The 13,993-nt window shown below is 36.2% G+C and overlaps 1 protein-coding gene across 1 annotated transcript in view; it reads right to left on the bottom strand.

Annotated features, from left to right (window-relative positions):
• Window positions 1-13,993, bottom strand: part of TMTC1 (transmembrane O-mannosyltransferase targeting cadherins 1) — a 259,544-nt gene that overhangs the window by 139,042 nt on the left and 106,509 nt on the right. The window contains 1 exon segment of the mRNA XM_043969354.1: window positions 6,801-6,990. Coding sequence (XP_043825289.1) covers window positions 6,801-6,990 — 190 coding nt within the window.

Below are 13,993 nucleotides of genomic sequence, written 5' to 3'. Positions count from 1 at the left end.
TTCTTTGAAACTCAGTGAAAATCCTCTAAATAAGCCATCCAAGGTTCTCATTATGTTTACTCCTCAATTTTAAGATACAACAACCATACCAACTCATAATTCATAAGACAGAATGCCATTAAAATGAATATCAGATTCAACATTAAATTTTCATGCTGTTTTTGGAGTTGTGCCTTGCTTTTGGAAAACCAAATGTAGGATACAAAAAACCCACTATTTTTCAGAATGGCTAAATTAGAGTTTATTTACATTATAACAGAATACATTAAGTATATACAGATTTACTTCAGGATTCCTTTAGGAGACTAAGCCTGAAGTATATTTAAAATAAGTATGCCAAAAAATTTTAGATTTTTCATACTACTTAAAAATAGCATATTTCTTTCATTGGGCAAGGTACAACTGAATTCTAGGGCTCCACTCTAAATTATCAATACCAGGACCTAGGAAGAAGTTGGACAAATTTTTCATGTGTGTGTATATATATATATATATATATAATCTTATACATAATTATATGTATAATTTGTTGGTGTAGCACCACATATATGTATATGCATACATATATGATGCTATATTAACAAATTCTATATAATTACATCTAAAAGCCATGATCATAAATATAATTACATATAGCATAAGTTATAATTATTGTATTAGAATATTGAAGTAATATTTATGTTTGTAATATGATTTATTCTATTTATTATATAATAATTGTTTTATTATATATGTATGTATATATGATTTTTTTTTTACACACATACGATGCTACATTAACACCCATAGTCCAGCTATCCCTAAATACTAGGGGAGATTTTGTGGAACACCACAGACCTTGAATAGTGTATAATCATGGGGTCACAGATTTAGAGCTGGAAGGGACCTTAGAAGGCCAGTAGATAACCATATGTTCCTCAAAAGCTAAGTCAGTTTGGAATTCTTTCAGACCATTCTCTTCAAGCTCTGGACAGTTTGTCCTGCTGCTGTCTGTATACTCCATTCTACACCCCTCTTGCTCCGAGAATTGTTATCAAATCATCACTACCACTGAATTTAGAAAGCACGGGTATGTTGGTGGAATGCCCTAATATCCCACTCATCATCTCTACAGATCAAAACACCCTTCATGGCCACCCCTCCATAAGAAAGTAGCTCCTTGAAAATAGGAACTGTATTGGTTTTTGTACTTGTGTCCCTAGCACTCAATACATAGTAGGTACTTCCCATTCATTCATTTTCATTTCATTCATTCTAAAGAATGGTTTGTACTGTGTTACTCCTTTAGGGGAAATTAAGTTCTTCGATAAGTATTTAAATGGAATTACAGGATGGCTGTAGGATCAAAGTCCCGGGTAGCCTTTTAAAAGCTAGGCAGCTCTGGAGAGAACATAGTCTTTGCACTTCCAATGGAATTTAGCAACAAGATGAAGGGATTCATTTCTCTTCTCCCTCTACCCACGTCACCATCAAGTAGAGTGGTATCCACTTGTGTGTGTGAGTCAGCTAACATGAAAGGAGTTGAAGGGAAAACTAAGTCTAACAGCATAGCTTGCTCTTCAATCTTCTGGATGGATTATAGTGACAGGTTTTGGAGCTAGGACCCTGAGGGAAGAGAAGTGGGAGCCAGTCCTAGGATAAGGATTCCTGTGTTGTGTTTTTTAAGTAGCATAGCATTATCCTAATCAAGGATTGCATTTTAACTAGGAGTTGGTAGTGGAGGATATAGCTGTCCAGTGAGGAACAAGTGTAGGAATTCTCAAAAAGCAAATGGTGGAGCAGAAATGCTTAGAAGATTAAGGATCCCCCTTAGAGGATTAAGCTGAGGTAGGCAGCAGAATGTCTTGCTCAACACAGACAGGATACCTTGCAGGGAAACAGTATGAGGACATCACAAGAAGTAAAAGCGATGTCACATCAGAGGCAAAAGCTGCTTTGGCCATATACGTTCTCTCAGTGTGTGTTTCTCTACTAGTGTGCTCTATGTATATGCCCACTGTCCCCACTGATGCTGTGTTTCTTTGTGGGACAGTGTGCTTTCCCCAGCCTGAACACCAAAGGGGGAATGTTGTGTAGCTATTGTTCTTATGATACCATCTTAGTACAAGACTCTGCTTTGAGTGATATGATGCTTAAATATTAAAGGTAAATGCACTGATATGGAGCTTGTGAGATATACAGTTTTAGGAGTATGGATCCACAGAGTAGTTTGGACTTGGGGTAGAAATCTCCTGGGGAACCCAACCTACTTGTGTAAGTCCATAAAAGGGATACTATACTTACATTTGTATGGTTTTTAACATTATTCAATGCATTATTACATCTATAGGTTTTTTTATGTTTAAAACAAATGTACCAACTAAGTGGATTATCCAGCCTCATCAAGTGAGGTACTATAGTGAAATGTTTATCTTTTAATCTTCAATAAAATGACCAGGATTCAAATCATGCTTCTGACATTTACTTATTGTAAATTGGGAAAGTTACATAGCTACTTCGATTTTCTTTTGCAATTTCTTTGCAATATTTATTTAATATTATATTTCTTCCATATTACATGTAAAATGGGGGGGGGAACTATTTTTAACATTTATGTTTTTTAAATTTTGAGTTCCAAATTCTCTCCTTCCACTCTCCCCTCACTCAGAAGGCAAGCAATCTGATAAAAGCTGGACATGTGCAGTCATGCAAAACAGATTTCCATATTAGTCATGTTGTTAAAAAAACATACACAGAGAAACAAGAGAGAGGGAGAGGGAGAAATAATGATAAAGTTCATCCTTAGGAGTTACAAGTATCTTCCCATGTAGGAATGTAAACAGTTTGACCTTATTGAATCACTTATGAGTTCTCTTTCCTGCTTCTTTTTTTTTTTTTTGCCAGGCTATGGGGGTTAAGTGACTTGCCCAGGGTCACACAGATAGTAAGTGTCATGTGTCTGAGGCCGGATTTGAACTCAGGTACTCCTGAATCCAGGGCTGGTGCTTTATCCACTGTGCCACCTAGCTGCCCCCTGCTTATTTTTTTATGCTTCTCTTGGATCTTGTATTTGAAAGTCATTTTTTTTCTATTCAGCTTTGGTTTTTTCATCAGGAATGCATAAAAGTCCTCAATTTCATTGACTATCTATTTCCCCACTGGAATGTTTTACTGCATAGATGATTTACTCTGTTTTACTGGATAGGTAATTCTTGATCTTGATTATAATCCTAGCTCCTTTGACCTCTGGAATATCATATTTTCCAAGTCCTCCAAGTCTTTAAAGCAGAAGCTGCTAAATTTTATTATCCTAACTGCGGCCCCATGATATTTGAATTTTTTTCTGGCTGCTTGCAATATTTTCTCCTTGACCTGGTAACTCTAGAATTTGGCTATAATATTATTGGGAGTTTTCACTTTGGGATCTCCTTTAGGAGGTGATGAGTGCATTCTTTCGATTTCTATTTTACCCAATGGTTCCAGGATAGCAGGCTAATTTTTCTTGATAATTTCTTTAAGTATAGTCTCTAGGCTCTTTTTTTTCATGGCTTTCAGGTATCCAATAATTCTTAAATTGTCTCCCCTAGATCTATTTATTTTCCAAGTTAGCTATTTTTCCAATAAGATATTTCAAATTTTCTTCTATTTTCCCAATCTTTTGATTTTGTTTTGTTCTTTTTTGATGTCTCATGGAATCATTAGCTTCAACTTGCCCAATTCTAGTTTTTAAGGAATTATTTTCTTCAGTGAGCTTCTGTACCTCCTTTTTTCATCTGGCCAGTTCTGCTTTTTAAGTTCTTCCCTTCAATGAATTTTTGTGCTTCTTTTACCATTTGGCTTATTCTATTTCTGAAGGTGTCATTTTCTTACTAATTTTTTTGTGCCTCCTTTACCAAGTTAGTTAAGTAAAAGGATTTTTGTAACAGTAAATATATTAACTATGAGAAAGAAATGACACTTTGTTTAAATTGTATCTAGGGAAAGCTATAAACTCCTTGAACAAAGAACTTACTATCTTTTCACCCAAGTATATAACTCAAAGCCATTTCCCTTGACAGTAATCAAGTTATTTAGACAAAAACAACTTAATTGTAAGAGGTGAGTTTCACCAATTATTTATTTTCCTGTCTACCTATAGTTTATTGTTTTACTTTTCATCTCTAAGCTGCTGAGAATACCTTTTCCTAGTTCCAGAACTTATATTTCATAAATAATGCTCATTTCATGGGGGCAGCTAGGTGGCGCAGTGGATAGAGCACTGGCCCTAGAGTCAGGAGTACCTGAGTTCAAATCCGGCCTCAGACACTTAACACTTACTAGCTGTGTGACCCTGGGCAAGTCACTTAACCCCAATTGCCTCGTTTAAAAAAATTAATAATAATGCTCATTTCATCTAAAACAAAGGAATCTTTTGTTGTATCATAGTTCCTGGAACTATAGATAATATATTTCCACATTCTCTTGTTAGGAGGTTTTGACTAACCTATGTTTGCTGTATCTTTTAGCCTATCACTGCCCTAGGAACCCAAGAAATGAAACATCACTGACACATCCGAGTCAGGACCTTTTCTCTATAAAAAGGGAACATTAATTAATCATTGGTATTCCCCACTCAAGGCCACCCAGCCTTGAGTTAATTTGAGACTTCCAGTCTCCATACTGCTCAAGTAACTCCCAAATTAATATGCACACTACCACCATCTTCAATCCTCTTGAGACTTCTGCTGGCTGCACAGAATATCCTTTGCTATAGTAAATCTCATTAAGATGCATAAGCTCTGTGTACAGGCTGTGTTTTTCCTCTTAGAAGAAAGCTCGCTATAAAATCACTCATTTGGAAAGCATGTGCTGTTTATTGATAGGAAAGAAGAATCAGGAAAATTTAATCAATTCCCTTTTTTATGCCATGATAAACTCAAAATATCACTAACTTACAATGCTATCCGATATCAGGATTCCAATTAATGTAATGATCAGTCGTGATTCCAGAAAACTAATAAAACATACCTTTCTTCTCCATAGAGAAAGGTGGTAGACTACAGGCATAGAATACCATATATGCTGGCAGACATGGCCAATGTGCCATTTGCTTTATGTTTTTCTTAGTCACAAGGAAAAGATTCTATTGGGTATTATTGCAAAATGACAGTGAAGTGGGGTTTTTAATGATAATTTTTTTTAAAACTGTGCCAGTGATATGGCTAATACAACTATAATCTATATAAATTATATATATATATGTATATAATTTATATAAATTATTAAGTTCTAACATCCCAAAAAAAGAGAAAAAGACTGATTTTTACAAAAATATTTCTAGCAGATCTTTTTGTGGTGGCCAAGAATTAGAAATCAAAGGAATGCCCATCAATTGGGGAATGGCTAAATAAGCTGTGGTATATGATGGTGATGAAATATTATTGTGCTACAAGCAGTTTTGTAGTGGCAAGGAATTGGAAATTGAGGGGATACCCATCAATTGGGGAATGGCTAAATAAGCTGTGGTATATGATGGTGATGAAATATTATTGTGCTACAAGCAGTTTTGTAGTGGCAAGGAATTGGACATTGAGGGGATACCCATCAATTGGGGAATGGCTGAACAAGTTGTAGTATATAAATGTAATGGAATACTATTGTGCTGTAAGAAACGATGAGCAGGCATATTTCAGAGAAATCTAGAAGGACTTATATGAACTGATGCTGAGTGAGATGAGCAGAACCAGAACATTACACACAGTATCAACAACACTGTGTTTTGATCAACTGTGATAGAGTTGACTTCTCAGCAATACAATGGTCCAAGATAGTTCCAAAGGACTCATGATGGAAAACGCTTTCCAAATCCAGAAAAAAAAGAACAGTGGAATCTAGATGCAGATTGAACCATACTATTTCTACTTTTTTGGGTTTTTCTTTTTTGAGGTTTTTTCCTTTTGTTCTGATTCTTCTTTCACAGCATGACTAATGCAGAAATATGTTTAATGTGATTGTACATATATAGCCTATATCAGATTGCTTGCTGTCTTGGGGCAGGGGGAAGGAGGAGAGGAGAAAAAATTTGGAACTAGAAATCTTATTTTTAAAATGTCAAAAACTATCTCTACATATAACTAGAAAATAATAAAATATTTTTATTATTTAAAATTTTTTAAATAATGTTTTAAATGACAAGTAGGATAATTTTAGGAAGGCCTAGAAAGATTTGTATGAACTAATGTATAGTGAAGTGAACAGAACCAAGAGAATGTTATACACAATAACAACAATATTGTATGATGAAGAACTGTGAATGACCTAACTATTCTCAGAAATACTGTGATCCAAGACAATCCCAAAGGACTAATGATAAAGCATACTATCCACCTCCAAAGAAAGAACTGATATTTATTGAACACAGGCTGAAGCATGCTATTTTTCACTTTCCTTCATTTTTTCTTTTATTCAAGTTTTCTTATACAAAATGCCTAATATGGTAATGTTTTACATAATTGCACATGTATAACCCATATCTGATTGCTTGTCTCCTTAGGGAAGGGGAAGGGGAGGGAGGGAAGGAGGGGTAAAATTTGGAACTCAAAACTTTAAATAAAAATGTTCCTCATTAAATAAATAAGCAGACAAATAAACAGATAAATAAAGGGATAGATGAATGAATAAATAATATGTGAGCTACTATGACTAAAAAGCTCGATAGAATAAAGAGCCATGTAACCTCAGAAAAAGGATCCCTTACCCTTACCCTAAACATGTTATTTAACATAAACATCCACCTTGAAATTCATCCTATAAAATATATGCTTAAATCTTGAAACAATTACCTTGAATGCTGTTAAGCAATGTAGAATCAGAAACAGCATCACCACAATCAGGAGAAGGGTGCCTAAATTCCGTGTATCCCATATGGTCTCTATCAGAGGAATACTTCCAACCTGCCAATCATAGCATAAAGTAATTGGTGCCAGCAGTAACCAGGTATTGAAGGCCAGAAGGTAAGAATATGTAAGGAATCTGAAATGTAAAGAGAAATTAAATTGAATTGAATCACTTTAACATTATAAGTCCAGCTTAACTTTTCTTGAGTATCATACTATGTAGTTTTGTGGAAAATGAATTATTCTGCTCCTGTTCTAGGAGCCAACAGTGAACCAGTCGAAATGGCATTTCTCAGCAGCCAGGTAGGACCCATTGGGTTTAATGGAGGAGTCAGAATGTTGCAGCTTAGGCTAGAGTCCTTGGGTTCTTAGAGTCACAGCCCATTCATGGAGGGCATTAAAACATGAGGAATCTGAGCAAGTATGATCTCAAACGTACCATTTTCATTTCACAATATAGGCCTCATCTGCCCTAAGAAACTGTATTGCACCAAACAATTCCTAAAAGGCAACACAGCATGAAAGGTGATAGTAGACTCTGTGCCATCTGTTCAATAAAGGACCCAGTAATGAATGAGCAACTACTTTTAAAAAGTTGTATAGTGAATGATTGCTTCAGGAAGCTCGTACCCCCAGAAACCTAGTGGTCATTTGGTCTCACTTTCATTAAGTCCTACCAAAGTCTCCACTTAGTTGAGTCTTTATGGACAGGGACTTCCAAACAAGTGGGTTCCATAAAGTCATGAGTCAGTAAGTAGAGGCAGCTCCTTCTTTAGGTCTTCCTAGTCTGTATAGGCCCCACTCAAAACATGCAGACTTGTGAAAGACTTGGTAATGGAGACCACAAAGAAACCCAGCAGGAATGTGGTTTCTCTAAAACCCAAAGAGTTCAATAAACTTTTTCTGAATTGTGTCCAAAATCATCTGTGTTCTCCTTGTCCACTGTACTTAAATTTTAAATGAGTCAGCTAAATCCTGGATTATTTTAGTCCCTCATGTTGGCCACTAACCAACCTAGACTCTGCCACTGTAGCCTTAACATTATGTCAGTAGTGGATATAAATGCCCTCAAGAACTGGGGTCTCCTTTAGGTCTTTGCCTATCAGATGTGACTGTATGGGGGCAGCTGGAGCACTGGCCCTGGAGTCAGGAGGACCTGAGTTTCAAACCTGGCCTCAGACACTTGACACTTACTAGCTGTGTGACCCTGGGCAAGTCACTTAACCCCAATTGCCTCACAAGAAAAGCAACAACAAAACAAACAAACAAACAAACAAAAAACCCCTTTCTTGGGGGCAGCTAGGTGGCGCAGTGGATAAAACATCAGTCCTGGATTCAGGAGGACCTGAGTTCAAATCTAGCCTCAGACACTTGACACTTTCTAGCTGTGTGACCCTGGGCAAGTCACTTAACCCTCATTGCCCCACACTAAAAGAAAGAAAAAAAAAAAGATGTGACTGTATGAAGGAAAATTCAGATAGCCCTGAGGAAGGACAGTGGACAGTGAAGGTATACTGGAATCCTTCCCAGGTGAAAGTAAATTACTACTGATTAATCTGTCATAGTAGCAGTGAAAAAGGCATTAGTGAAGTCAACAAGCCAAAACTACTCACCAGGAGTCTGAGGAACCTGGTCTAAACTATTGATGAGGTTATAATTGCCTCAGATATTGGCATAACAACTTTATTCAGCTCCCTTTAGTTCAGTCTGAGTTGCCAGGTGCCAGCTGCCTTCCCCACTACAAACACGAGGTTATTGTCAGGAGATTTGGAATAGCTCTTTCATCTCTACCATTTGAACTGTCTTTCACTCCTTCTGGAATCTGGTATTCTTTGGTGTTAGCATATCTGAGGCAACTCCAAAGATTTCTATTTGACTCTGCTAACAAAAACCAGCCAACTAAACACACCTCTGAGGAATTTTACCCCTTTCCTTACAGAACTCCATCAAAAAACTGACTGTAAAAAGAAGTCAAGTCCACAAGTATTTATTAAGTGCTTACTCTATGCCAGGCACTGTAATAAGCACTGGAAAAACAAACATAAACAAAAACAAAGACCATTGACCAATAAGATGGAAGATTATACACTTTTTCCAAAGCTCATAACTTCTCAAACCTTTCCAAAATAGGCATTACATAGAAGACATAAAGTAATTACAGCAATTTCCATATTTTGAGACACTAAGAAATATACTGACATAATAACCTGAGGGACGAACAGTAGAGAAGGTTAATCCCTATCCCCTGATCCTTACCCTATAAGCCATCACATTGTGGCAAAGCACAAACTGTCTCACAGTCTTGAAACAGAACTCTACTCTGACCCCTCCTTTCTGTGCTGTGGAAAATCTAAGAAGGCAGTGTGGCAGTGCTCTATACCTCAAAAGTGCTCAAAATGAGAACTGAGGGACAGAGGGAAGTGGGACAGGATGCCAGCATGTGTATGGCTTCACCAAGCCTAGAACAAAGAAAACTGGCATCTAGCTGTGGCCAGCTCCATCTTCCCAGAAATTACTTGAGGAAGAGACTGAGACTGGTATAATGTGAATTGCACAGTGTGGAAAGAGACTAAGGCGCCTTTGAGGTCTAGCCCTCAGAAAAAAATGCCATCAAAGGGGAAAGAGGAAGAAAGTGAAAGACAAAGGAAGATAAAAAAAAAAATACTGAAAGTACCAAAGATCTCAGGGGAAATAAAACTCAATTAAAGACCTTGAGCACAGTTAAGACGACAGAGATGATATTAACAATGGAAATGGGGGGCAGCTAGGTGGTGCAGTGGATAAGCACCGGCCCTGGAGTCAGGAGTACCTGAGTTCAAATCCGGCCTCAGACACTTAACACTTACTAGCTGTGTGACCCTGGGCAAGTCACTTAACCCCAATTGCCTGACCTAAAAAAACAAAAAACAAAAAAAAAACCCAATGGAAATGAATATTGCCTCCAGATCATCTAAAAAAAAAGTAAACATCTATGAATAAATAAATATTGCAAATCAACAAAAATTAATGAACACTTGATGAAGTAGAAGATTCTGTGGATTCTCAGGAGATCATGGAAACATAGTAGGATATTCCTGAATGGTTTAAGAGAGAAATAAGTTTTGTGAAAGCAAAATTTATACCTCCACAGCAGAAATGATTGGCAGAATAAAAAAAATTGAATCCATGGTGGCAAGTCTCACCAAAGAAATAAAACCGAGAATAAATGACTGAGAATGCAAACACATAGAAGTGAAGGACATTTTGCAAGAAAGAAGAAAAGCAAAAGGCAATAATGTTAAAAAGAAATTGTAATCTCTATATAAGCAAAACATATTGATCATGAATACGGGACAAGTAGAGACAATTTAAGGATTATAGTTCTTCCAAAATAACACAATGAACCAAAAAACTTGAACACCCTAATACAAGAATAATACAGGAAAACTGCCCAGAACATCTGAACAAGAAAACAAAGTGTCAACACAGATCACCTCCAGAAAAAGAAAAAAAACCTACAGTGCAAAACTCTAACACATATTGTGGTTAAAATGAACAATTCCAATGAAAAGCAACAAATTCTACAAGTAATCACAAGAAAATCTTTCAAATAAAAAGGAAAGTATATTTGAATAACAAAAGACTATTCTAAACCCACCAAAACCTACAGGAAGAAATGAATAATAAAGAGCAAAGGCGCTCAAGAAGCAACACCAAGTGACAAAACCTACAAATATGAATCTAACAATTAATTTTTAAAAAGAGGTGGACATTAAAATTAAAAAGGCATTTGAAGTATCTAAACAACAAAACCTAGGTCTGAGCAAATAACCTGTTTTACAAATATTTTACAAATATCCCAGACAACAGAAATACAAGAAAGGTAAGAAAACACAGCAACCAAGAAAAAAACAGATGTCTTTCTAGAGGCAAAATAATAAATAAATAACCTCAGAAAAAAGGAAAAATGATTCAGAGAATGACTCCTTTAATGTTAGCAAAACAACAAAATAATAGAGAGACTTTCTAAAAGTACACAAAAAAATAAGGATGAAAGATTAAACCAAATAGAAGTGATGGTAGAGGAAAGCACATGAAACATCACATACCAAATTTCATAACAGTCACCTACCAGTGAATCAATGCTTTTGTGGAACTAAATTGCAGAATAAGAGGGTACATAAAAGGAAAGAGAGGAGAAAGTAGAGGGAAATATGTAATATAACCTAATCAAGTCAAAAGTTAATAATAAAGGGAAAATAACTCCTAAAGCATCTCAAGAAGAGGACTTACAAGAAAATGGGTGAGGTGGTAAAGGAGGGGATTGAAACAGGAAAACAAAGAGTAGAATATCTCCCACTACAGAACATTCCCATGAGAGAAAATGGATATTCTATAATGAGAAATTTGAACTTTATGATGGATATAATCTTCAGGGATTTGGTGCTTAGAGAGTCCCTAGATCCTGACTCAGGAGAAAGGGAGTAAGAATTCCTGGGAGTAACTGGCACCCACAATACTGAGACGGCATGAACTCAAGAGAGAAGATTGCATGGCAAATGGGGAGAAGTGAACATGTGGAAAGCCTAAAGGATAATAAAGAACTTCACAGTCAAGGACATAAATGAATGCCAACATTGGGGCAATATTTCTATCCTTTCTATTACCTGCAAAAATTGATATTTCTAAGAGTAAGGAGCAAAAGAAAAGGGGATAATCCAGGGGCAAGATCTATGAGACAATTTTAAAAAATTATTTAGAAGAGAGAACTCAAAATAGGTATCTTAGAAGCTTTAATTTCATGAGGAATATAGACCTAGTAAAAAGTCAATAAGAATGAGAGCTATGCATCAAAGAATAAAAGTAGATGAACTAGAAAGGATAGACAAATAATGAAGAGAATAAGGGAAAGAAATTCTTTTGTTAGAAAAAAAAGGTTGTGAGTGAGATTTTCCTCACCCCTAAGTTATGAGATTTAATTATGATCATAATCAGCATATTAACTGAAAAATTATTATTTATTATATTTAGATATCTTATTTTAATTGTATTAGTAGATTAAGTTTCTCTTCTTACTATTTAATAATGCCAGATGATACTTTCCAATGTCAAGCATTAAGTAATATCAGAGGATACTATAGTCAGCAATACTATATTTTAGAAACCATGAGTGTTAAGCTTCACTCAAGGGGGTCATGCAGTTCACTAGTAATATGCTTGACTAGAAGGGGTCATGCAGAGTAGAATTATGACCCTGTTGTCATAAGAAGACTGATAAGAGTATTGGAAAATGCTGACATTTGTCATGTAGGCAGTTTCCATATTTTCTAAGAAGATGCTTTAAAATTAGATACTTTTAATTAGTATGGTATAGGGGGTGGGTAGGTGGCACAGTGGATAAAGCACCGGCCCTGGATTCAGGAGTACCTGAGTTCAAATCTGACCTCAGACACTTGACACTTACTAGCTGTGTGACCCTAGGGCAAGTCACTTGACCCCCATTGCCCCACAAAAAGAAAAAAAAAATTAGTATCGTATACAAGCATTTAAGCTCTGTAGGGGTATAAAAACCCGTTGATTCTGTAACTCAAGGTCTTTCAGGTCCAACCCCTGATTAACTTGCTTTATCGTGGGACTAAACCTCTCTCAATAAACCTATTTGCTGGGGCGGCAGGGGCAGAGGTGGGGGCAGCTAGGTGGTGCAGTGGATAAAGCACTGGCCCTGGATTCAAGAGGACCTTAGTTCAAATCCAGCCTCAGACACTTGACACTAGCTGTGTGACCTTGGCCAAGTCATTTAACCCTCATTGCCCCATCAACAAACAAACAAACAAACAAAAACCTATTTGCTTCAGCCTGAGACTTCATTGTTTCTATTCCTCCACTGGATTTATAAATTTTCCCAAGGTACAAAAATGAAATAAACTAATGAACAAAGTTATTTGAAGAGGAGGAGAGGAAGAAGAAAGAGGGTAAGTTAGATAACTAGAGAAAAGGGGGGGAGAATGAACTAACAGGCAAATTTTAAAAACTAGTGAAAGGGGTGACTAATTGGAATGGAAGGTAGAGGTTTGAGGATAAGAGAAAGTGAGCCAGTGGAAACTGGACTGCCTTAAAGTAGATTAAGCTAAAATACCCAAAGAGACAAAGTACTACCTTATAAAACAAGAGGGTAAATAAATCCTAATTTAGAAGAAAAAAAATAATTGGACACTATAGAAAAAAATAGGGATATCCTAATTTGCTTAAGTCCTCAGTACAGGTATTACTGACTCCAAGACTTAAATTCTTTCCTTTACAACATAATGACATCCTATGTTGTGCTTGGGATGCTTAACTAATGTAGAAAATTTTGTGGCTATTCAGTTGTTTTTCTGTTGTGTCTGACTCTTCATGACCTCATTTGGGGTTTTATTAACAGAGATAATGGAGTGGTTTGTCATTTCCTTCCCCATTTCATTTTATAGATGAGGAAATCAAGGCCAGCAGGGTTAAGTGATTTACTCAGGGTCACACAGTGTCTGATTCCATATTTGAACTCACAAAGATGAGTTTTCCTGACTCCAAGACCAGCACTCTATTCACTTTGCCACCCATATGTCCATAGGTAGAAAAGTACCTACAAATAACAACAACAATGATGATGACAACAACAATTAATATTTAGATAGTTCCTACTATGTTCCAGGCATTGTGAACAAATATTATTTCATTTCATCCTCACAATATCCCTAAGAGGTAGATGCTCTTATTATTCCCATTTTATAGTTAAGGAAACTTAAGCAGAGGTTAAATGATTTAGCCAAGGTCACATGGCTAGTGAGTTGTTGAAGTTACATTTTAATTCAGGCCTAGCCCTTTATCCACTGTACCCACAAATGACATAGGTGAAGTTGCTAAACATCAATAAGTTTGGAGATGCTGAAATCACAAATCATGTAAGTCTTCCAGCTATTCCCCAATCAAAGGACATCTACTTTGTTTCTGATCCTTCACAACTATAAAATGTTAATTAGGATTTTTAAATGAGTATTTAACTAAGGTATTATAGTAAAAACAGTGAATGTAAAGAAAAATCCCCTCAAAGTCTGGGGCATAATTTCCCACAAATACACATAGGATTGATGTCAAAAATGGGCACAGGGGAGTTGGAGCCAAGA

The sequence above is a fragment of the Dromiciops gliroides genome, chromosome 5 (genome assembly GCF_019393635.1).
Source record: "Dromiciops gliroides isolate mDroGli1 chromosome 5, mDroGli1.pri, whole genome shotgun sequence".
NCBI lineage: Eukaryota > Metazoa > Chordata > Mammalia > Microbiotheria > Microbiotheriidae > Dromiciops > Dromiciops gliroides.
Note: the sequence above shows the minus strand (reverse complement) of the source record. Positions and strands in the feature narration are given on the sequence as shown.